Below are 20,778 nucleotides of genomic sequence, written 5' to 3'. Positions count from 1 at the left end.
GCCTCGTCATGCAACGTGAAGCATCACCAGCAGCCACCATGGAGGAGGAGGGGGCGGGGGGTCACTGACATTAAAAGGCACATGTCACAGAGCATCTTTATCTACTTTGGCTTTGAACTTGTCTCTGCTTTGATCATAGCAGAGCGTTTTTGGTCGGCCACAGAAACAGACAGATGCAGAGAGAGGAATTTTGCTAAAATGCATGCTTGAAGTGTGTTCGGGAGCCGTGACTGCATCCGTAAAAACGTGCATCGCTCTAGATACCACTGCTGCTTCCTGTGTCCACATCTATGTCACGCTGTGATATCAGAGCTTGTAGAGAGAAACAGGACACAGAGAAACAACACACACATACACACAAACACACACATACATACACACAAACACACACACACACACGCACACACACACACCAGTGTCACTGAGACGTTCATGGGATCATGCCTTGCAAGGAAGCCATTAAATACAAGATGATCCATGAGAGAGGAGTTTCATGACAACACGGTTCACCTTTATGCATCTGGAACACACTCAGGTTCCAACAAACACTGATGAGGAACGGTGTGTACGGTAAATCATGCTAGACTGAAGAGGAACACTTTACAAACACAGAACACACGGGAATGGCTGATGCAGACAGTTTGGACAGGGTGAGTGGATCACCTCACACACGGTTACTGGTTTAGCAGAGGGGAGATGTAAGGCTTAACAAAGCGGATTAAACAAACAATTTTCACGACAGATTGAGTTGATTACTTTTTCAGTGCCAAATAAACCCTTTTTTCAGTAAAATAACCAACAAAATAGAGTTTGCCTCATGTAAATACAACAATTTTACAAAGGTTAAAAACAGATACAAGCAGCAAGAGATGCGTGATGGTCGAGTGCAGACCTTCAGCTAGGCTGACGTGTCAAGAATAAAGTGTTTAAGTATGTTTAAATGGAACTGGTCCAAAATTTACGAGTTTCCTCATGGACCAAAGTCACACTTCCATTCTAAAATATTTTTACATTTTTTTCTCGCTTAAGCAATCATACGTGGTGGAAATCATCCCATCCTTATCTGATGTAATTAATTGATTGTTTCAACCCTACATGAGGTAAATATACAATACGTACCACTCCACAGTTATTCATCATTACCATTTTAATTATGAAAGGAATGATCTTCATTGTAAAGCAGAGATCAAGAGTGAGCGCCCTCTTTTTGACTGGTCTTGAGACAGGAAGTGACTTTCCCATTCATTTTCTTCATTAATGTTTCAGAAAACCGTCATATGATGAGTTTAAAGCCTAAAAACTGAGCTGTTCAACCACGACTGATGAAAAACAAACAGCAAAAAGGGAACTGCAAAAAAAACGACCTGGAAAAAAAAAAGCAAAGATACAAGCACCAATTCAACAAGGGTAAAGTTATTCAGTTGTTTCACAACGCTTGAGCTGAGTCTACCTTGGATAGTTAACGAGATTATGGTTAATAATCCAGCTCTCTATGGAGAATATGCCTGGGATTGTCACTTCCAGAACATCACTGTTGTGCTCACTCACCTGCATTCTACACAGTTAATTGCTGGATTGAAATTACCTGGCAGTTAATCAGGAGAAGAATATAATCTTGGTGATTTTCTTCTGGTCACCTGTATTTAACTTACCTTCATCAAAAGCGGTGAGCGCTTCCTCTGAAATGGCTGAGCCTTCTCCCTTGATTGTTCTCGCATTCAAATAAAACTTGTAGCGTGTGCTGTACTTGAGGTTGTTCAAAGTGACCTCGGTCACATCGGCGGGCAGGCTCATCAACCTCACTGGGCCCAGCTCATTGGTGTTATTAACTACAGGGGTGGAGGATGGGTGATAGAATAATGGGACGGGGTGGAAGTCGGGAAGGAGTGAGGTAAATTGAATAGAGGCATGAAGAGGAGTGGGGGGGGGGGTCATGGATGAAGTTTGAGTATCAATAATGAGGAATTTGGAAGTGAAAGTATTTGGAACACAGAGGGTTCAGGTGTAGAAGGCAGGGGTGAAAAAAGGTTTGATTTGTTAAATTGTGTTCCTGTAATTTAGATGAAATCAGGTCTTTTTTGTGCTTTTAGACTAATCTGGACCTTTTTATTCTTTCAATCTAATCTGAGCAGGATGACAAGACATGAAAAAGAATGACAAAAAACTACAAACTACATGAACAGAGGTGACTTCAGAACTAGGCAAAGTTAAACCTGGTGATATGATCCTCTTCTAAAGAAGCCTTACCTGGCTGATATTTGAGGGTGTAGCCGATGATGTGTCCGTTATGGTCACGAGGAGGAGTCCACTCCAGTTTTAGGGTGTCCAAATTGGGGTTGGTGATTAAAAGGGAAGAAGGAACTCCTGGAACTGCAGAAAATACAAATATAAACAGAAACGTCATAACAATATTGTGGTCTTTAGTGACACTTATCAGACTCCTGATGGATACAATCAACATCATTTTTAAGTTTGAATTCCTTGATACAGCTTCTCTTGCTATGATCCAACTGTGTACTCAGTCTTTAACAGTTAGTTTACTGAATATTTGAATTTAAAACTATAGTTTACAGCTTTCACATAGAAATTAAAGTCCTCTATGTTCAAACCCTTAAAAAAAACAGGACACTCGACACTCATAAATGAGCAACAAACACTGACAACAAGTGGTGTAGCTTTTCCTTTGAAGACGACTCTGTCTTGTAAGTCAGCGCCTGACATGACATACACCACACCACCTCCATTATTACAACATCCATCCGTGCTGCCAATAAGAAGGAGGAGACTATAGTTACTCACTATAGTTTTAAGTTGTTGAACATGAATTCAGTATTTGACTCTTCCTTTACATCCCCATACAGTTTGACATTTTTAAGTGTCGGATGTGCTTTTGGATCACAGATTGCAGCTTTGATAGGATTAAGATCACAAGGATGGAATGGTGGTTGCTTAGCGACAAGCAGTAGCATTAGCTGATGAAATAGTGACTGTTGAGCCTTCCACATAATATGCAAACCGTTTCACTTCTTAAGTAAAAGAAAGAAAGATAACATTCTCCTACCTCCTTCGGGCGTCTCAAACTGCTTTGTGGGACTCGGGGGACCCTCTCCCTTGCCATTAAAAACCCTGACGTTGAATGAGTAGAAACTAAAGGGGTGCAGACCAGGCAGCATGCCGTGGCTATGGTTCCCACTGAATGTCAGGACCTGCTCATGGTGAGAGTTGTGTTTGTGGAGGCCGTGATCTCGCCAGTAGTACACCTGCAAAATATTATACAGTAAAGTGTTGAGCATGTGTGTTGTGGCTGGTGGGATTTGCTGCATTTGGTTCATCACATTTTACCTTATATCCTTTGAGATATCCTCGGATCAGTTTATGAGGCACAGGATCCCAGTGCACCTCTGCTAGAGTGCTGTTCAGCACCAAGACCTGCACATTTCCTGGAGCTGCTAAAGGCACTGTTTCATATACAAGGAAACAAACACAGCAACTTACAATAAAAAAGGACAAATACTTAGAAAAAGTTATAAGATACACAACCAAATATGCACCCACAGGCGATTCTGTGAGGGGCTAAAGAGTCAGTGTAACTCACAGTCCTCTCCTGAGTAGCCGTGGGCAATAGCAGGCTCCGGCGCAGCACCGTGGTCATTAACAGCCTGAACTCTGATCTCATATGGAACAAATGTGGGCGTTCCAGACACCACAAATCTGGAGTTGTTAACTACAGTCACTGTGGTCCAATAACTATCCATTGCCTTTTGCCTCCACATCACTTTATAGTGAAGTCCTGGACCATTTGACTGGAGGGATGTCAGTGGCTGAAGAGGAGAGAATTTTAATTTAATGAAAGAGAATATATGCAAAAAGTAACTTGTTTGGCTCGGAAAGAAAGTCTATAAAAACAGGCAAAAACAAACAGGTGCACATTTTGTGTTTGATGACATTCCCTGGACAACATTAAATGCCTCAGGAATAAACAGAAAGCTCTCTATTAGGTTTTTACCTTCCATGAGATTACAAGATTGTCATGTTCTGTTCCAAATCCCTGCACATCCATAGGGTTCTCGTCTGGAGCTACAAAATACATCACAAAAGCAAAATAAAACATTATAGACCGCAGAATGTATTTCACTGTGGCTCAGATCAACAGCAAAGGCAACATAGTACAACTCTCAATAAATGCAGACCGTATGACTGATGAAGCTACACATGATCAGCCGTGTCTCTACCTGCAGGCTCTGTCTTATACATCCTGGAGGGGAAACTGGGACGGCTGAAACCCACAGCATTGAGCGCCAGAACTCTGAAGGTGTAGTGGGCGTAGGGTGACAGTTTAAGGTGCGCTGTTGTTTTGGTTCCAGGGACCTCAGTGAGATTAAACCAGACAGCTCGGTGATGGAGTGAGTCTTCATACTGGATCAGAAATTCTGTGCAAAGAAGAGGCATGAAGCAAGTGTTATACACAATTGTCTGACAGTATTTGCATAAGGAAAATGAATGTCCTCAAGGTTGTTATTATTAGATATTGTCACTTAAAACATATAGTTCTGCCAAAATATGCAATCAAGGCCAGAGCTCTGAGTCACCTTGATGCCCTGAGTTCTATACACTATATTGGATCCCTTTTAATTATGGAGGCTCAGCATTTCACAATTATTCAAACTTGTTCACAAGCTAAATGCCAAAAAAAACAAAATAATTAAAGAAATGAGGTCTGGTTTGCTGGTTATGAAGGAGCTTCAGGTCATGAAGGACAACTAAAACAGACAGATACACAGAAACTCTTGCATCACACACTGAGGACTTACTGAGAATAGGGCTATTATGTTCATCCCCAGGGGTCCAAGTGAGCTGAACGCTTCTCTTTTTCTGGTCTGTCAGCTCGAGGTCAGTTGGGGGTTCGGGTCGCTCTGAGGGAGAAAACGGCACAGAAATCAACAGGCGGGATGACGGACACACTGATGTCCTACATCGTGTGTATGGTTAATGCCACAAGACGATCAAACAAAGACCTGCTTCTCTGATACTATGACACTAACTAATGCCAAGTATGTTGGTTAAATCAAGCACACATTTCAGTTACTTTTTTATTTCTGTACATTTGTACACACTGTCCTTGTTATTTGCCCCATAATAGACATGCAGACGTAACGTGCATACGACAGGACTGATGCTCAACCACAGAATTCTCCATTATCACTGTGTGTCTTAGATTCATGAAAAGGCTAAATTGATTCTCATGTTTTGGAATTGTTATGATAAAGAGGGATGCATGCTCAGAATAAATGAGTAATGAAGAAATGGTGCAATGGAACGACGTCTGCTTTCCAATGATCTTCTCCTCGCCTAAATGTTTGCTTCAGTGATTTAATGCATTCAAATGATAAATTTAATAAGAACGGAAAAAACACAATTTAATTCAAAAGCTGACAAAACACCTGGAAGACAAAATTATAACAAATTGAAGAAAAATACTGAAATGAAAAAAGGAAAAAAAATAAGTTCACCGACTGTCAGGAAGAAAAGAAACAACGGCTTCAGGCTACTACATGCTTCACTTACAGAAACAGCCATCAAACAACACAAACTCATGTTAGCAAGCACATCTGGACAGTGATGCGTGCTGCAGGTTTACCGTAGACAACAGCTGGTGGGGGCGTGGCCTCTGCCAGGTAGGGAGTGAAATATGGAGTTTAGTGGTCAGTCAACCATTGGAAAACAAAGAAGATAATCTGGCTCGCCAAGAAGGCAACAATGAAATATTCATGCTGCTGACATGATAGCTGAGTAAATCCGCTCAGACCCTCTTAAGCAAACTCGCAGGCAATTAACCTTGAAAGGCTGAAAGGCAATCTGTTGTGTCGGTATTGAACAGATTCACTTTGCTGGAAAGACCTGCAATAGAAAGAGGCTACACTACACTTTCATCATTTGTTTTACGAGTCAGTGGAAAATGAATACCTATAAAGCAATACACATACCGACGACTCTGAGCTCGGCGCTGGCTGAGTCGTGATCCAGAGAGGTGTTCATGATGCACGTGTAGACCCCCGCGTCGTTCTCCGTCACGTCAATGATGGTGAGGCTGTCCGAGTCCACGATTAATCTGTAAAACAAAGCATAGAGGTTACATATTCGAGGTGAAACCAAAGCATACACCGTACCAGTAAAAACCTCAATGGACGATCACCAAATTTGTAACGAGGTTAACTAGGAAGCAGGTGACAAAGCGCTGACCTCTCATCATCAGGCAGCTCTCCGTCATCTTTGAGCCAGGTCATGATGGGCATGAGCGATGGGTCGTGTTTCACCTTGCACTCAAACACCGCAGACATACCCCTCTGGACCTCTCGGTACTCTGGTTGTTTCAGGATTCGGGTTGGTTCTGGTGTGAAGGGATGAAAACTGGTGAATTTAAACATCATTTTACCAAATAAATCTGCATAATATCTACGTTTCTATGATGGACTGTTTGATTTTTGGACTTGTGTGTTGGCAGGATATCTCAAAAACTAACAGAGAGATTTTAATATGATTAAAGGAAGGATAGTCCGAAGCAGAAGCCTGCTGTCAGCGACAAACCACCGCTTCACGTCTCTAACAGGTTCTCTCCACTCGGCGACACACCCGCTGAGAAATCTACTCTGGTAATTGGAAGTTCCATAATGAGAAACGTGAAATTAGCGACACCCGCAACCATCGTCAAGTGCATTCCAGGGGCCAGAGCGGGCGACATCGAGTTAAATTTAAAACTGCTGGCTAAAAGTAAACGTAAATACGATAGAATCATTATCCACGTCGGCGGTAATGACATCCCACTACGCCAGTCAGAGGTCACAAAAATTAATATTGAGTCGGTGTGTACATTTGCGAAGACGATGTCGGACACCGTAGTGTTCTCTGGACCCCTGCCTAATCGGACCAGCGACGACATGTTCAGCCGCATGTCGTCGTTCAACCGCTGGCTGTCGAGGTGGTGTCCAGCAAACCAAGTGGGCTTCATAGATAATTGGAAACCGTTCTGGGGGGGACCTGGTCTGATTAGGAGGGACGGCATCCATCCCACGTTGGACGGAGCTGCTCTCATTTCCAGAAATATGGCCCAGTTTATAATAGAACCAAAACCCTGACAACCCAGAGTTCAGACCAGGAAGCAGAGCTGCCGTCTTACACGCTTCTCTGCGTGTCCATTAGGGCAGTTACCCACCCAGAACTACAAAGAGACTGTGTCTGTCCCCCGACCACGTCAGTTTACTCACTCCAATTCTACTTGTAGAGGGGTCAATCAGAAAAACCTAATCAAAATTAACACAACCACTAAATTAACTCAAAAAAATCTAAAAATTAGATGTGGACTTTTAAATATCAGATCTCTGACGCCAAAAACTGAATTGGTTAATGAATTAATATCTGACAATTGCATTGACCTGCTCTGTCTCACTGAAACCTGGCTGCGTGATGATGAGTATGTTAGTCTAAATGAATCCACTCCTCCCAGTCACATTAATACTCATATTCCCGGAGGCTCTGGCCGAGGAGGTGGAGTTGCTGCTATTTTTGACAAAAGTTTAGTAATAAATCCCAAACCCAAAACAAGTTTCAATTCCTTTGAGAGCCTGATTCTCAGTTTGTCTCATCCAGCCTGGAAAACAATACAGCCACTCTTATTTATCATTGTGTACCGCCCTCCTGGTCCTTACTCTGAATTCTTATCTGAATTCTCAGAGTTTATATCCAGTTTAGTTCTCAAATCAGATGAAGTCATGATTGTAGGTGACTTCAATATTCATGTGGATGTTGATAATGACAGTCTGGGGACTGCATTTCTCTCTCTTCTCGACACAATTGGTTTCCATCAGTCTGTTCATGAACCGACTCACCGCCACAACCACACCCTCGACCTCGTCCTAACATATGGAATTGAAGTTGAACATCTAGTTGTATTTCCACAGAACGCGCTTTTATCAGACCATCAATTAATCACATTTGAATTTATTCTAATCAACTACACTCCACTCAGGAAAACAGTGGTTTCCAGATGTTTGTCTGATCAGGCTGTTGCTAGATTTAAGGAAGCGATTCCAGTGGCGCTTAATTCAGTGTCGTGTCCCATTGTTACAGAGGACATTGTTGTCAACCTTAGTCCCTCCCAAATTGATAATTTTATCGATAGTGCAACAGGCACCTTAGGAACTCAACTTTGGACTCATTTGCTCCTCTAAAAACTAAATCTATAAATCCAAGGAAACAAGCACCTTGGTACAATTCAGAAACCAGACAGCTGAAACAAAAAACCCAGAAGTTAGAGAGAATATGGCGCTCCTCCAAACTGGAGGAGTCTCACATCATCTGGCAAGACAGCCTTAAAAGTTATAAGAAAGCCCTTCGTATATCGAGAGCAGCCTACTACTCAACACTATAGGAACACAAGAACAACCCCAGGTTCCTCTTCAGTACTGTAGCCAGACTGACAGAGAGCCACAGCTCTACTGAACCAAGCATTCCTGTTTCCCTGAGCAGCAAAGATTTCATGGACTTCTTTAATGACAAAATTGTCCTTCTTGGAGAGAAAATTCACCTCCTCCTGCCATCAGCTGACAACATGGCACCTATAGCCTCAGAAGCCTTAGAGGCTGCTGGAGGACCAGACGTACACTTTGACAGTTTTTCTACCGTTAGCCTTCATGAGCTCAGCTCAATCATTTCCTCCTCTGAACCATCCACCTGTCTTCTAGACTCCATCCCAACCAAGCTGCTTAAGGACTCTCTACCCCTCGTTTGCACCTCCCTCTTAGATATGATCAATGTGTCGCTGATATCTGGTTACATCCCACAGTCCTTTAAAGTGGCAGTAATTAGACCCCTTCTCCAAAAAGCAACCCTGGATCCAGAAGTTTTGGCCAACTACAGACCAATATCAAATCTTCCTTTTCTCTCCAAAATTCTGGAGAAAGCAGTTGCTAAACAGCTCTGTGACTTTCTCCACAGCAACAGCTTATCAGAGGATTTCCAGTCAGGGTTCAGGATTCATCATAGCACAGAAACAGCACTCGACAGAGTTACCAATGACCTCCTACTAGCATCAGATGAGGGACTGGTCTCTGTGCTGGTCTTATTAGATCTTAGTGCAGCTTTTGATACATTGGTCACCATATCCTTCTACGGAGACTGGAACATGTCATTGGCATTAAAGGAACAGCACTTAACTGGTTTAGGTCATATTTACTGTCGATCTCAGTTCGTACTCACTAATGATAAACCCTCGGAAACCACTGCAGTCACTTATGGTGTTCCTCAAGGCTCTGTGCTTGGACCAATCCTCTTCACCCTTTATCTGCTTCCTCTCAGTCACATTATTAGGAAACACTCAATTAATTTTCACTGTTATGCTGACGACACACAGCTGTACTTATCAATGCATCCACATGAAATAAATCAGCTGACTAAACTGGAGGCCTGTCTAAAGGAGATGAAAACTTGGATGACCCTCAATTTCTTTTTATTAAACTCCAATAAAACTGAAGTCATTGTCCTGGGCCCAAAACATCTTAGAGACACCCTATCTAATGAGATAGGTACCCTGGATGGCATTACCTTGGCCCCCAGCACGACTGTAAGGAACCTAGGAGTTTTCTTTGATCAGGATTTGTCCTTTAATGTCCACATTAAGCAAATTTCTAGGACTGCTTTCTTTCATTTACATAACATTGCTAGGATCAGACACATCCTGTCTCAAAGGGATGCAGAAAAACTAGTCCATGCCTTTGTCACTTCCAGGCTGGATTACTGCAATTCCGGTCCAAGACCCAGCACTTAGTGATTATGTAGCACTAACTGTGTCGTGTGATGTTGTATGTTTGTCAAAAAAAAAAAAAGGAGGGGGGGGACGACACTTCTTCTGCCACTAGATGGCAATACCTGCGACCAAATCACAACTGAAACACCTTTGCGCTTCCTATGGGTTTTTCCTTAATTAAGTCTGAATTCTTGCTTGTGTTGTACATCGCTTTGGACAAAAGCGTCTGCTAAATGAAATTGTAGAATTGTAGAATTCCCTCAAATCACGCTGCACCAGTAGGTCCCTAAAGACTCTCCAGCTGGTCCAAAATGCTGCTGCCCGCGTGTTGACGAGAACTAGTAGAAGAGACCATGTCTCTCCTGTACTGGCCTCTCTGCATTGGCTCCCTATCAAATTGAGAATAGAATTCAAAATTCTCCTTCTAACATACAAAGTCCTCAACAGTCAGGCACCTTCATACCTGACAGAGCTCATAGTCCCCTATTATCCAGCTAGAACCCTTCGCTCCCAGGATGCGGGGTTACTGGTGGTTCCTAGAGTTTCTAAAAGTAGAATGGGAGCCAGAACCTTCAGCTATCAGGCTCCGCTCCTGTGGAACCGTCTCCCAGTTTCGGTCTGGGATGCAGGCACCCTCTCGGCCTTTAAGAGCAGACTAAAGACCTTCGTTTTTGATCAGGCTTATAGTTGGGCTGCTTAGGCTGGCCCTTAGATATGCTGCTATAGGCTTATGCTGCTGGGGGATCTCCCATGGTGCACTGGGCTTCTCACTACTCCTCTCTGTCCTCCTATATGTGTCATACATAAATCATACTCATACATATTACTAACTCATCTTCTTCTCCGGAGCCTTTGGGCTCCCCTCATCCCAGATCCCGGGTGCTGCTGGAGGAGGCTGCAGACCTGAAGAGGCTCAAGCTGCCACCTGTAGCTCCACCTGCTCACGTCCCTGTCTGTCCATCAGTCTCTTCCTTTTCTCTCTCTCTTTATCTCTGTCCTACTCTTTCCTTCTGCATAAATGTCTTCCTACATGTTCTGTCTTTGTCTCTGCCCCGCTCTCCTGCTCTCTGTCCCCCCAACCGGTCAAAGCAGAAGGCCGTCCCCATTGAGCCTGGGTCTGCTCGACGTTCCTGCCTGTTAAAAGGAAGGTTTTTGTCGCCGCTGTTGCAGGATGTGCTTGTTGATGGAGAATTGTTGGGTGTAAATTCATTGAAGGAGCGTAGTTCTAGACCTGCTCTACCTGTAAAGTGTCATGAGATAACTTTTGTTGTGATTTGGTGCTATACAAATTAAAATTGACTTGACTTGACTTGACTTAAAAAAAAACCCCAAGGGCTTCAGTTTTGGAGGCGAATTCAATTTAAGAATGAAGAAAAAGAAAAGCTTTCACCTTTGACCTCCAGGTAGATGTGATTCTCATAGATCCCGAGGGAGTTCCTGGCCACACAGGTGTATTTGCCGCTGTTCCGGGCCTGAGCGATTCGAATCTCTAAAGTCCCGTTATCATGCAGGTTGTAAGTTTCTCCGTCCAGGGTGCCAGATCGACTGTCTTTGAACCTGGGAACCAGCAGTAACCGCTTTGAGCTTTTCAAGGAATATAATACACCTCTTCTCTTCTAAAGCCTCATTAACTCACCATGTAACTTTAGGGATGGGTGATCCAAAAGAGGAGCAGTCCATCAGGGCTCTGTGATTTTTGATGACCTGGTACACTTGGTTGGCTGGAGTCAGCACTCTGGGTGGCTCCGCTGCAGTGAGGCGCAGCATTAATCGCAAGGTTATTAAACCCAGAAATCGATGTAAAATGGAAAAATCACATTCAAAAATAAATGGATCCCTGCTCTGGTACTTACATAGTACATTGACAAAGGTGTTGGCCAAAAGGTAACCGAACTCATTGGAAATATTGCACTGGTACACAGCGCTGGATCCGGTCTGAATGTCTGTGAATATGATGGTGTCGTCCTCCACTTTCCGGCTGAGATCCATCGGGGAATCTGCTCAGGGACAACAGAGGTTACAGAGGTAACTGTGGCTTCTGTTTTGTTTTTGTTTTTTGTTTTTGTTTTTTTTGGGGGGGTGGTGGGGTATTGATTACAGTCCATAAATAATAATCCGTTTAAATAATGGCTCTGGTCATTTGAGACAGTATTTTACTTATTTTAAGGATACTTTGCATTAAACCAATCTCCAATTCTCTTTTGCTGAGATTTAGAGAAGATTGACATCATTCTTGAATCCACCAACTATCACATATCAAAATCAGTTCAGTCTATTCAGATCAAAACATGACAAACTGTATTTTTGCACCCATAAATAATGGGGGGGGGGGATTATTTCTTTGTAAGTAGGAGTGACTTCCTGGAGTTCCCTCTTGAAGACGAATATCTTCATGCACCTGACTGTGAGATTTTGTCTTGGTCAAAATTTTGTCACAACAATAATCATGAAAGGCAGATAAGAGAGGGACAGATGGCTCTCACTCTCAATGGGGATGCCATTCATCGCCCAGCTGATGGAGGGCTTGGGTGTGCCACTGGCCCTGCAGGTCAGCACCCCGTTCTCTCCTGGAGCTAGGACAAGGTTCCTGGGCGGACTGCTGATCCAATATGGAGCAGCTGAAAATAGAACAGAGCACAGCAGAAGCCTGGAGAATTAATCACTGAACAAAACGCCCTGATGGCATCTGTGCATAAATCAATTATGAGATGGAGGTAGAATGAAATGACAGAGAAACAGAGACAGAGAGTGTGTGACTACACCCTGTTGGGATATTGTTCATGTCATAGCAGACACACCTTTGACCGTGACACGAATGATGTGATGAGCTGAGCCGAGCATGTTCTTGGCAGTGCAGCGGTAATCTCCTGCATCCGATTCTGACACATTCACAATACGCAGGGTCTTCTGGTAATGCAGGAAGGACACGCGTGTTGCTGGGAGATCGCCACTCACTTTGGCCCAGGAGATCTCTGGGGTGGGCCTGGGTTCAAGGAGAAGAGGGGGACAAAGATGATTAAGAAAAATGAGGTCACTTGAGCAGGTGGGAACTTGAAGGAGGGAGAAGTGGCCGATTCTTTGACTTACAGTCCTTCGGCGATGCACTCCATCTCCAGCACCTGTCCTCTCAACACCATCTTGGAGCTGGAGGGAGTAGATGGGATGAGGAAGGTCGGCCTCCTCTCATACACCGGCTCCTCTGTGGTTACACACATGCAAACAAGTCGAGTTTTTACATCACCAGTGCAGATCCAGGCCTGAGAACAGCTGATCACATTCTTCAGCACCCCAGTGCTGGAAACTCCAACAGGTCTTAAACACACCGGCATCAAGCCACTTAACTGCAGAACGCTACTTTCATGTTAAAGTTAGATACAATTTTTATAGCTATTGTTGTACTTTATTGTATTGTTTTCTGTGTGTTTATCTTACCAATTAAATACCCTCTGGGATCATAAAAATACTGAAGTGAACTTAATATTGGCTTTTGAATTGCAGGAATGCTTTCTGCCCCTAAACTGATAAAAATCTGCCAAACTAATCTACTACAGTAAATGTTTACGATAATTGTGATGATGATTAACATCCTGCCATGCCAGAGATTCAATGAAAATCATAATGCGCGCATGACAATACAATTCAAACAAAGGCAATTTCAAAAATTAGAAAAGAAGTGAGATGGAAATGATTGATATGAAACAGATGCACTCTAGGAAGAGGAGGGATGGGAAAACAGGAAATGGAGATGACAGGTAAACATTTAATAAAATGAAGGAAGCAAAAAGACGATTTAAAGGAAGGAAGGAAGGAAGGAATTCAACTTTGAAATGTGTGAGGATCAAATTAATCAAATTCATTATTTTGAAAATCATTAGCAATCTTTTTTATGTTAATTTCGTCATATTACTTTTTTTTTTTTTTCAAAAATTGCATTTAAAACAATATTCATTTTAAAGCTCTGTTTGCACAGATGTTAGATGTGGCTTGGTCATCATGCAGAGTTCATGTGAGAAATTAATGCGAGGAAGCAAATAGCAAAGGTTTGATTGGGAAGAGCAGGTGTGACAGAGGGATAGAAACTTTACTCTGGTTGGATTTTGAGGATTAGTGGGTCCAAGCTACAGTTTAAAGCTCTAGACTGGGGTAAACACTAGGGGGTGCCAGATGTCACCACTAAATCAACCAGTGAGAGTGAAAAGCCTTGGATTTCTGGGTTGAGGGGTTAGTGTTAGCGGGTAAGAGTGAGAGTCTGGAGCTCTAGTTTGGAGGGGAAACACTGGGGGGTGCCATAACTCACCACTAAATAAATCAGTGTCATTGTAAAAAGCTGCCATTGTGTCATTGATTGCATCCACTGTAACACAACAACAACAACAAAATCATCAAGCACATGAACCACATGCTTTAAAAAGTCAACATGAGAATGTTTAAAATTAAAACCACTCCGACAAAACTTTAAGAGACACAAAAATGAGGAATGATCGTCAGAAGTCCTTTGGGAACAGAATGCTAGCTGCCAGTGCTAGACTGAATGAGGGCAGCCTTTGTTGGTGGTGTTGCATATGCAGAACGCCTCACAGAAGTAATAAAATGAATGCCTGCCTGGCAGAAAGTGCAGAGAGCCATGAGAGCTCTGACAATATGTCTTTTCAGTTAGATGACGACCACTGGCGTCTCTGAGGATGGCATCAGAGATAGGAAATGTTGTTTCCCTCCTACGCAGTTATACTAGCACATTCTGCTGTGAGTGAACTTTCTTGCATGCGCTCTCACACACGCACACACACACACACACACACACACACACAAACTTGCTCATTCCAACTTCACTGTATTTGACATAGATTATCATGCGTTTCTCTGCTCGCACAAGGAGCCAGACTTACTTTTGAAGACCCTGACAGTGATGGGCTGCTTCTGCTGGATGGTTTGTGTGTGTGGGAAACGGGCATAGCAGATGTAATCGTTCCTGGAATCCTCTTGGAGTACATTAGTGAAGTAGAGGTCTCCGTTCAGGGACTGGGATACCCTGCTGCTCTGAGGCAATCTCTGAAAGTCTGAAATGGACAGCAAATTAAATACATGCTTCTTGAAGGGGCTTGATGCTGCTTTTTCTTCTGAATGTAAAAAAGGTGCTATATGTAGTGTTGCGTTCTTTGAAGGAGCACAACATAAAGGCAACAATTTAAACAAGTCATTGTCAGTAGATGGAGTTGCCCAGTTGTGACAGAAAATGTAGATAAAAAAAAATTAAAGTTCCTTCAGAAGCTCCAGTTTATCTAGAACAAAAACAGTATTCATAAAAGGGAATAAAAACAAAAATAAAAGAGCAGAATTATGACAAAAAAGGGCATAGAAGGTAGGCACTCAAAGTCGCTTTGGAAAGTGAGAGGCATAGATTTCAATGTGCTGGAGTCATTATGACATTAAAATTCAAAAAAGCCTTCTTTAAGTGCCTGGACTCTTTTTACCATCTTTGTGAATAATTCTTCCCTTTTATTGAAAAAGTAGTATTTAAACATATACAAGTATAACTATCAAAGGTTGTATTACAGTTACAGAGGGGAACTTGCAGTTTGCAGAACTAGCATGGCTATATACCAGTAAAAGTTGAGGTTCTTCTGAACTGGTTTTCTAAAATCAATAAAAACAAAACGATAAAAAAAACTGTGAAGAGTTGTCAAACTACTTTCTACTGGATGACGATAGACGCTTTTATTAGGTAACTTGCAGCATGACAGTCCCGTTTTTCAACGTCTTCATGATACACTTGTGATATAAACGTTAAAAAAAATGAATGTTAGCATAATATATCCATATCCAAATGCCGCTGACACATAGGTTTTATCAACATTGTGTGCAGCTAAGATGATATTCTCAATGACTGAAGGGCTCACAGTTGTCCATCCAGAAAACAATGGGAGGAGGAAAGCCTGCAGGAGGTCGACACGGCAGCACCAAGGACACACCCTCCTGAACGACGATTGGCTTAATCTTCTCCTTTGACCACAAAGGGGATCCTGGATTCGATGGAAAACAAATGAAATGAATGAATAGGCTCATAATTTGAAAGAAAATATACTGGTATGATGACAAAGGTGGCTGCAGGATGAGAGGGATAGTGTCTAAATGAATTACAACGTGCAGTTGGAAAAGGACAAGGGGATACTCCGGCTACAGTTTCATGCAGCTTTCTTTGTGCAACTTTTACCTGTCAAGAGAGTTCTTAAGATGGAAAATGTGACTTAATTTTTGAAAAAAGAAAAGAAATTGAAGCCTGTGAGAAATTAAGAAAATGGAAGAAAAAAAATTGCACATAAGCACAGATGGAGTCCTTACTGGGCTGTCGTACGACGATGTTATTGGAAACAGCAGTTCCGTGTTTGTTCCGAGCTGTACACTGGTACACTCCTTCATAATATTCAGCTTTCTCTCTGCTGATGTCCACCACCAGAGTGCCAGAGTGGGGCCTCATGCTCACATTGGGGTCCTGGTCAATGTCATAGTGGGTCCCATTTCTTGTCCAGGAGAAACTGAAGAAAGAACCAAACCAAACTGTGTTGTGATTTTCTGGTGGAGCGGTGCAAGGCTGGTGCACTTAATTCAGGGTTAGGCTTGAGGAGGCAGTGAGAATGTTATAAGCTGACCAGGGTTGCTTGTCGGTCACTACACTGTGAAGCTACAGCCGGAGGATGGTTAGCTTAACTTAGCTTAGTTTATCTTATCCAAATACTATAAGTAGAGGTAAATCTTGTAAAAATCCCTCCATAGCACAACTAATGCTTGCTGTTGCTGGCTGTAGGTTCACATCTTTCATAAAGATATGAGACTGAAAGGGATTTTTCTTTTTGAGCTTGCAAATACAATTTGAGGCCAGTACTCACTCCTCCCGTGTATTCGTTTGGCTGTAATTCTGCTTAAAAGAAAATGCCAATTTCTATATGGAATACGTTTACTTCATCTCCCCAGAACCAGACAACGAGACAGAAACTGTCTTTTTCTCTGTGCGTGCAGTAGGAAGGTGAGGCCCACATAGACCAGCTGACCACTACTTAGCTTAGCGCAATGAATGGTAGTGGATGGGAAGTGTTAGCATACCTCAGTCAAAAGTCAACAAAAACACACATTCCTTGCCTGAATGAATTGACATGAAATGACAGATGTTTTTTTTTATAACATTCATTGTGGAATAGCTATTTTTAAAAAAAGGAAACATTATGATTTCACAATCAACTAAACTGGTAGAAACTTCTCTCCTGACTGACACAATGATTGGAAGCAGTACTTTAAACGCCGTGTGATAAGTTCAGCCAACAAAACCAAAGCTTTGCTGATGCCTAGAAGGGCAACTGCTGCAACGAACCATGGTTGAATTTATAAGTGAGGATGAGGAAGATTACTTTTGAACAAACTGTTTATCCTGAACCTTACGTATGTATGGATGATTTGATTTTGACTAAAGTATGCTAACACTTCCCATCCGCTAACAATCATTGCGCTAAGCTAACTAGTGGTCAGGTGGTCCCTCTGGGTCTCAGCTCTCTACTGCACACAAAGGAGTGAGGAGGATCTATTTTCTTGTGCGGCTCCGGAATACATTAAAAAGTTGGTGAAAACTTGAGGAAAAACAATATTTGTGTTTGAGGGGCGGGGAACACAAAAGAAATACACTGTGAGTTTCCTTGCAAGTGAACCTTTAAGCGTGAACACGTGTGCGCATTTGCAAGGTTGGTATACAAATTAACTATATGCTACAATGAATAAATAAGAGAGGATAGTGTAATTATGAGCGGAATGATCAAATCCCATTAACAACATTCAGCCTTTGGCAAGGACAATGTGCAGATAATAATAAACACCTTTATATCTTCCATGTAAGAGCGTCCTACCTGGGATGGGGCTTCCCCTTCGCATCACAGTGGATTATAATATTCTCTCGTGGGTCGATGATGTAATCCTTGGGGGATTGATGAGTTATGGTCGGTGGTTGTGGCACTACAGGGGACCAGACAGAAGGTGATAAGAACCTTTGCATCTAAATAAGACCCCCCCCCCCCCCCCATGTACTGACCATATAGATGGTTGCTTGCTGATACACACAGGAAAGGTCTCATAACAACAACAAAACGACATGCAGAACACTGAGGTCCATTTCATCTTATTGTAGTAAACCAGTGCAGGGGAAATAACTAATGGACTATGACAAAACAAATGATATTGGAACTCATGCTCTTTGCAACATCGCTGTATGAAAAATTCCACAGCACTGCAGAAACACACAGACCAAAATCATAAAACAAAGAAACAAACAGTTCACTGCATGCAAAAAAAAAAGCTAATGCCCACTCCAAATCACAGCAAAAATATATGATTATACTGTATAACTCTAAATACACAACAAAAACAGCTCTCTCATCAGCGAAGTCACACTGCTTTGAGACTTACATCTTTCCAGAACTTTATTGTTTTCCCCCAAGATTCAGCAAACATGAAAAAACATGTGGTCATAAAGAGAACCAGATATTAGTGGTGTAAAAGATTGGACAAGGCCAGTTCCCGTTTGAGGAATGCCAGCCTCCGGTGGTCAGTGGCTGAGATCTGGCGCTACAAGGACGTCTGACTGTGAGGCTGGATGTCTGTCTGCTTTCACTACTTTCATTTACACATCAGTCAAAGTGAGGACCACTTGATGGAGCATATAAAACAGAGATCTGACCCTACAGATATATAGATACTATAAATTACATACGGAGGTATAAAATACACACGATACTGCCAGGAAGTGTGGAAGAAGGATGGAGGTTTTTTTTCCATGATGAAAGCAACTTCAGGAGATTAAATGGGAAACCTTTAATCAGTCTTTCTCATTGCAGATTAAACTGTCAATTCTTTAATCAACTGATTCATGTTTTGTTCTAGAACATAGCGACAGTGCCAGAAGAAACTTCTCAGAGATTATTTACTGAAACTGTCTGATCAAGAGTCCAAAACTCCAAGTGTTCAGTCTACTGTCATTCATGACGAAGACCAACATCAAACCCTCCCATTTAGAGGCTGCAACTGACAAATATTTGACATTTCTTTAAAAAACAACTGAAAATGTTAATTCAAGAGGGCTGATGATTTAATGCATTGCTTAGTGTGTGTTCTGTTGCTTACGGTCTAGTGGGACCTCCAGTGCGCTGGCCAGGTGTCCAAGGAGCAGCACCAGCAATGCTGCACCCATCCTCCTGCACTCCATCATCGGTGTGTGACACGAAGGTCTGCCCCCAAAAACAGCAACGCCCCACCTCTCTGCTGAGTCACTCGGTCTGAGGACACGTGCACATTCACACCTGCAGGGAGAGGAAGCATGAAAGGGAGAGAGATAAGGAGATGGAAACGGAAAGAGAGATTAGTGGACTGAATAGCACATCCAGTTACTGCAGCTCTCAATCATGATACTGAGTCGGTTCTATTTTGTGTTCATCAGCTGGTGAGAGAGGGAGAGAGAGACAGACAATGAGAGACAGACACATAAACCACTGGCCACAGATCAATGTTAGTTGCTATGCAATGCAGTTTGCTAGAAGCTATCTTCTTGATCTAGAGCACTCCAACAGGGACCGACATGATCCACATGGGCTCGTTTTGCTCAGCTAATCACTGCTGTGGCCGTGATGCCATTAGATTTCTCTGCCATATTGATCACATAAGCCGGAGGATGACATGCCAAAGGACAAGACAAGGGGGCGCTCACTTTACTTTCCAATTCACTCTCAGGTTAATCTGCTTGATTGACTCTATTGCAGCAGCTGCAAATGGGTCCGACAGCAATCTCCGAACCATCTCAGACAACTTGTCCAACATTCTGTCATGTTGCGGGGGAAACATCAGATTCGACTGGGCAGGGTTAGATCTTTAGACACTGCTGAATGGGGACAGATGGTACAAGCTCAACAGGGTGTTCAAGTTCAAGATAGGTGACTAGTTTACAGGGTTGACTGGTGAAAAGATAATTGGCCATTTATTAACTTTGAATAAAATGAGAATTGTCTTTTATTAATCTAATTAAACCTCCATTAAAAGGCTTCTACACTGTGGCTGAGCTGGGGAAAAAAAAATTAAACACAAGCTACGTGTTAAATATTTCCCTTGTTGCCCAGGCAGCTTCATCTACCCAGAGGCAAATAATAAAGCAAAAAAAAGAAAAAAAAACATCTAAAATCACAGCCCAAGTGTGACCCGAGCTCCAGACAATTAGACAAAATGATTTTGCTCAATTACATTGTTTTTATTCACAGTCATCTGAATAATTCAGTGCTGTCACAAAGACGAGATCAGTATAATTCATTATTTTTGTGTGAATGTGAGCACGGCTTGCATGCAAAAAAAATAGAACTTAGGAGGAGTCAATTTCTGTCTTTTCATAACTGCAGCATAACCTGCTTTTATCTGGCTCCCCTGCCTGTCTCACCCAAGGCATCCACTGGCACTGTATTAAAATATCACAGCTTAATTTAGAGCTCAGGCAGACTCATTTGCTCCGTTATCTCCAAAGCACACTTACAAAAGTGTGAAATTAATGCCGGTTACAGTATGAAAGAGAAATTAAGCCGAAGGTGGAGTTACTGCTCGATTCTTGTGTGCTGCACCCTTCAGGCGTGGGGCAGGTCAGGGGGGCAGATGAGGTGGTGGAGGGGAGTGGTGTCTGGGACCAGAGGCTAGACAGTCAGGTTCTAGTCTGGTACTCCTTTGGGAACTGGTGTATTTATTAGTGCTGCCCTACAGTTAGATTCAGCCCAAGAGTCAGTGTCTAGTAGCCTGGGAAGAAACCGCGGCTAGCGTCTGCTGCCCAGGGCTTCCTCTACACCTCTCTTGGGAAAGATTGCATTGTTCACCAAAGGCAGCCAATCCTCCTGCTGTCAGACGGCACTGGCTTAGGATTTGCCATTAAAAGATCCATGGGTGCAATTTAATTAAACTCATTTGCAGGATGC

General features: G+C 42.6%; 1 protein-coding gene across 17 annotated transcripts in view; it reads right to left on the bottom strand.

Annotated features, from left to right (window-relative positions):
* Positions 1–20,778, bottom strand: part of LOC147259158 (neuronal cell adhesion molecule-like) — a 76,143-nt gene that overhangs the window by 8,745 nt on the left and 46,620 nt on the right. For 7 of the 17 annotated variants that reach the window (XM_086209427.1, XM_086209435.1, XM_086209440.1 and 4 more), the window contains 24 exons: positions 18,959–19,134; positions 17,689–17,794; positions 16,139–16,332; positions 16,011–16,043; positions 15,697–15,819; positions 14,686–14,856; positions 14,097–14,153; positions 12,887–12,998; positions 12,598–12,782; positions 12,283–12,417; positions 11,653–11,796; positions 11,436–11,547; positions 11,190–11,356; positions 6,241–6,388; positions 5,985–6,109; positions 5,639–5,668; positions 4,812–4,913; positions 4,233–4,430; positions 4,007–4,077; positions 3,596–3,821; positions 3,343–3,458; positions 3,062–3,260; positions 2,248–2,370; positions 1,653–1,829 (listed from right to left, as the gene is read on the bottom strand). In XM_086209427.1, coding sequence (XP_086065553.1) covers positions 1,653–1,829; positions 2,248–2,370; positions 3,062–3,260; positions 3,343–3,458; positions 3,596–3,821; positions 4,007–4,077; positions 4,233–4,430; positions 4,812–4,913; positions 5,639–5,668; positions 5,985–6,109; positions 6,241–6,388; positions 11,190–11,356; positions 11,436–11,547; positions 11,653–11,796; positions 12,283–12,417; positions 12,598–12,782; positions 12,887–12,998; positions 14,097–14,153; positions 14,686–14,856; positions 15,697–15,819; positions 16,011–16,043; positions 16,139–16,332; positions 17,689–17,794; positions 18,959–19,043 — 3,139 coding nt within the window. In that variant the 5' untranslated portion in view covers positions 19,044–19,134. The remainder of the gene's footprint in view (positions 1–1,652; positions 1,830–2,247; positions 2,371–3,061; positions 3,261–3,342; positions 3,459–3,595; positions 3,822–4,006; positions 4,078–4,232; positions 4,431–4,811; positions 4,914–5,638; positions 5,669–5,984; positions 6,110–6,240; positions 6,389–11,189; positions 11,357–11,435; positions 11,548–11,652; positions 11,797–12,282; positions 12,418–12,597; positions 12,783–12,886; positions 12,999–14,096; positions 14,154–14,685; positions 14,857–15,696; positions 15,820–16,010; positions 16,044–16,138; positions 16,333–17,688; positions 17,795–18,958; positions 19,135–20,778) is intronic. The other 10 variants (XM_086209433.1, XM_086209438.1, XM_086209441.1 and 7 more) reach the window with 6 other exon arrangements.

Source organism: Aulostomus chinensis, chromosome 7 (genome assembly GCF_037954235.1).
Source record: "Aulostomus chinensis isolate RoL2024-O1b breed Wild chromosome 7, RoL_Achi_v1.0, whole genome shotgun sequence".
NCBI lineage: Eukaryota > Metazoa > Chordata > Actinopteri > Syngnathiformes > Aulostomidae > Aulostomus > Aulostomus chinensis.
The sequence above is the reverse complement of the archived record's forward strand: the minus strand, read 5'-3'. Positions and strand labels throughout refer to the sequence as shown.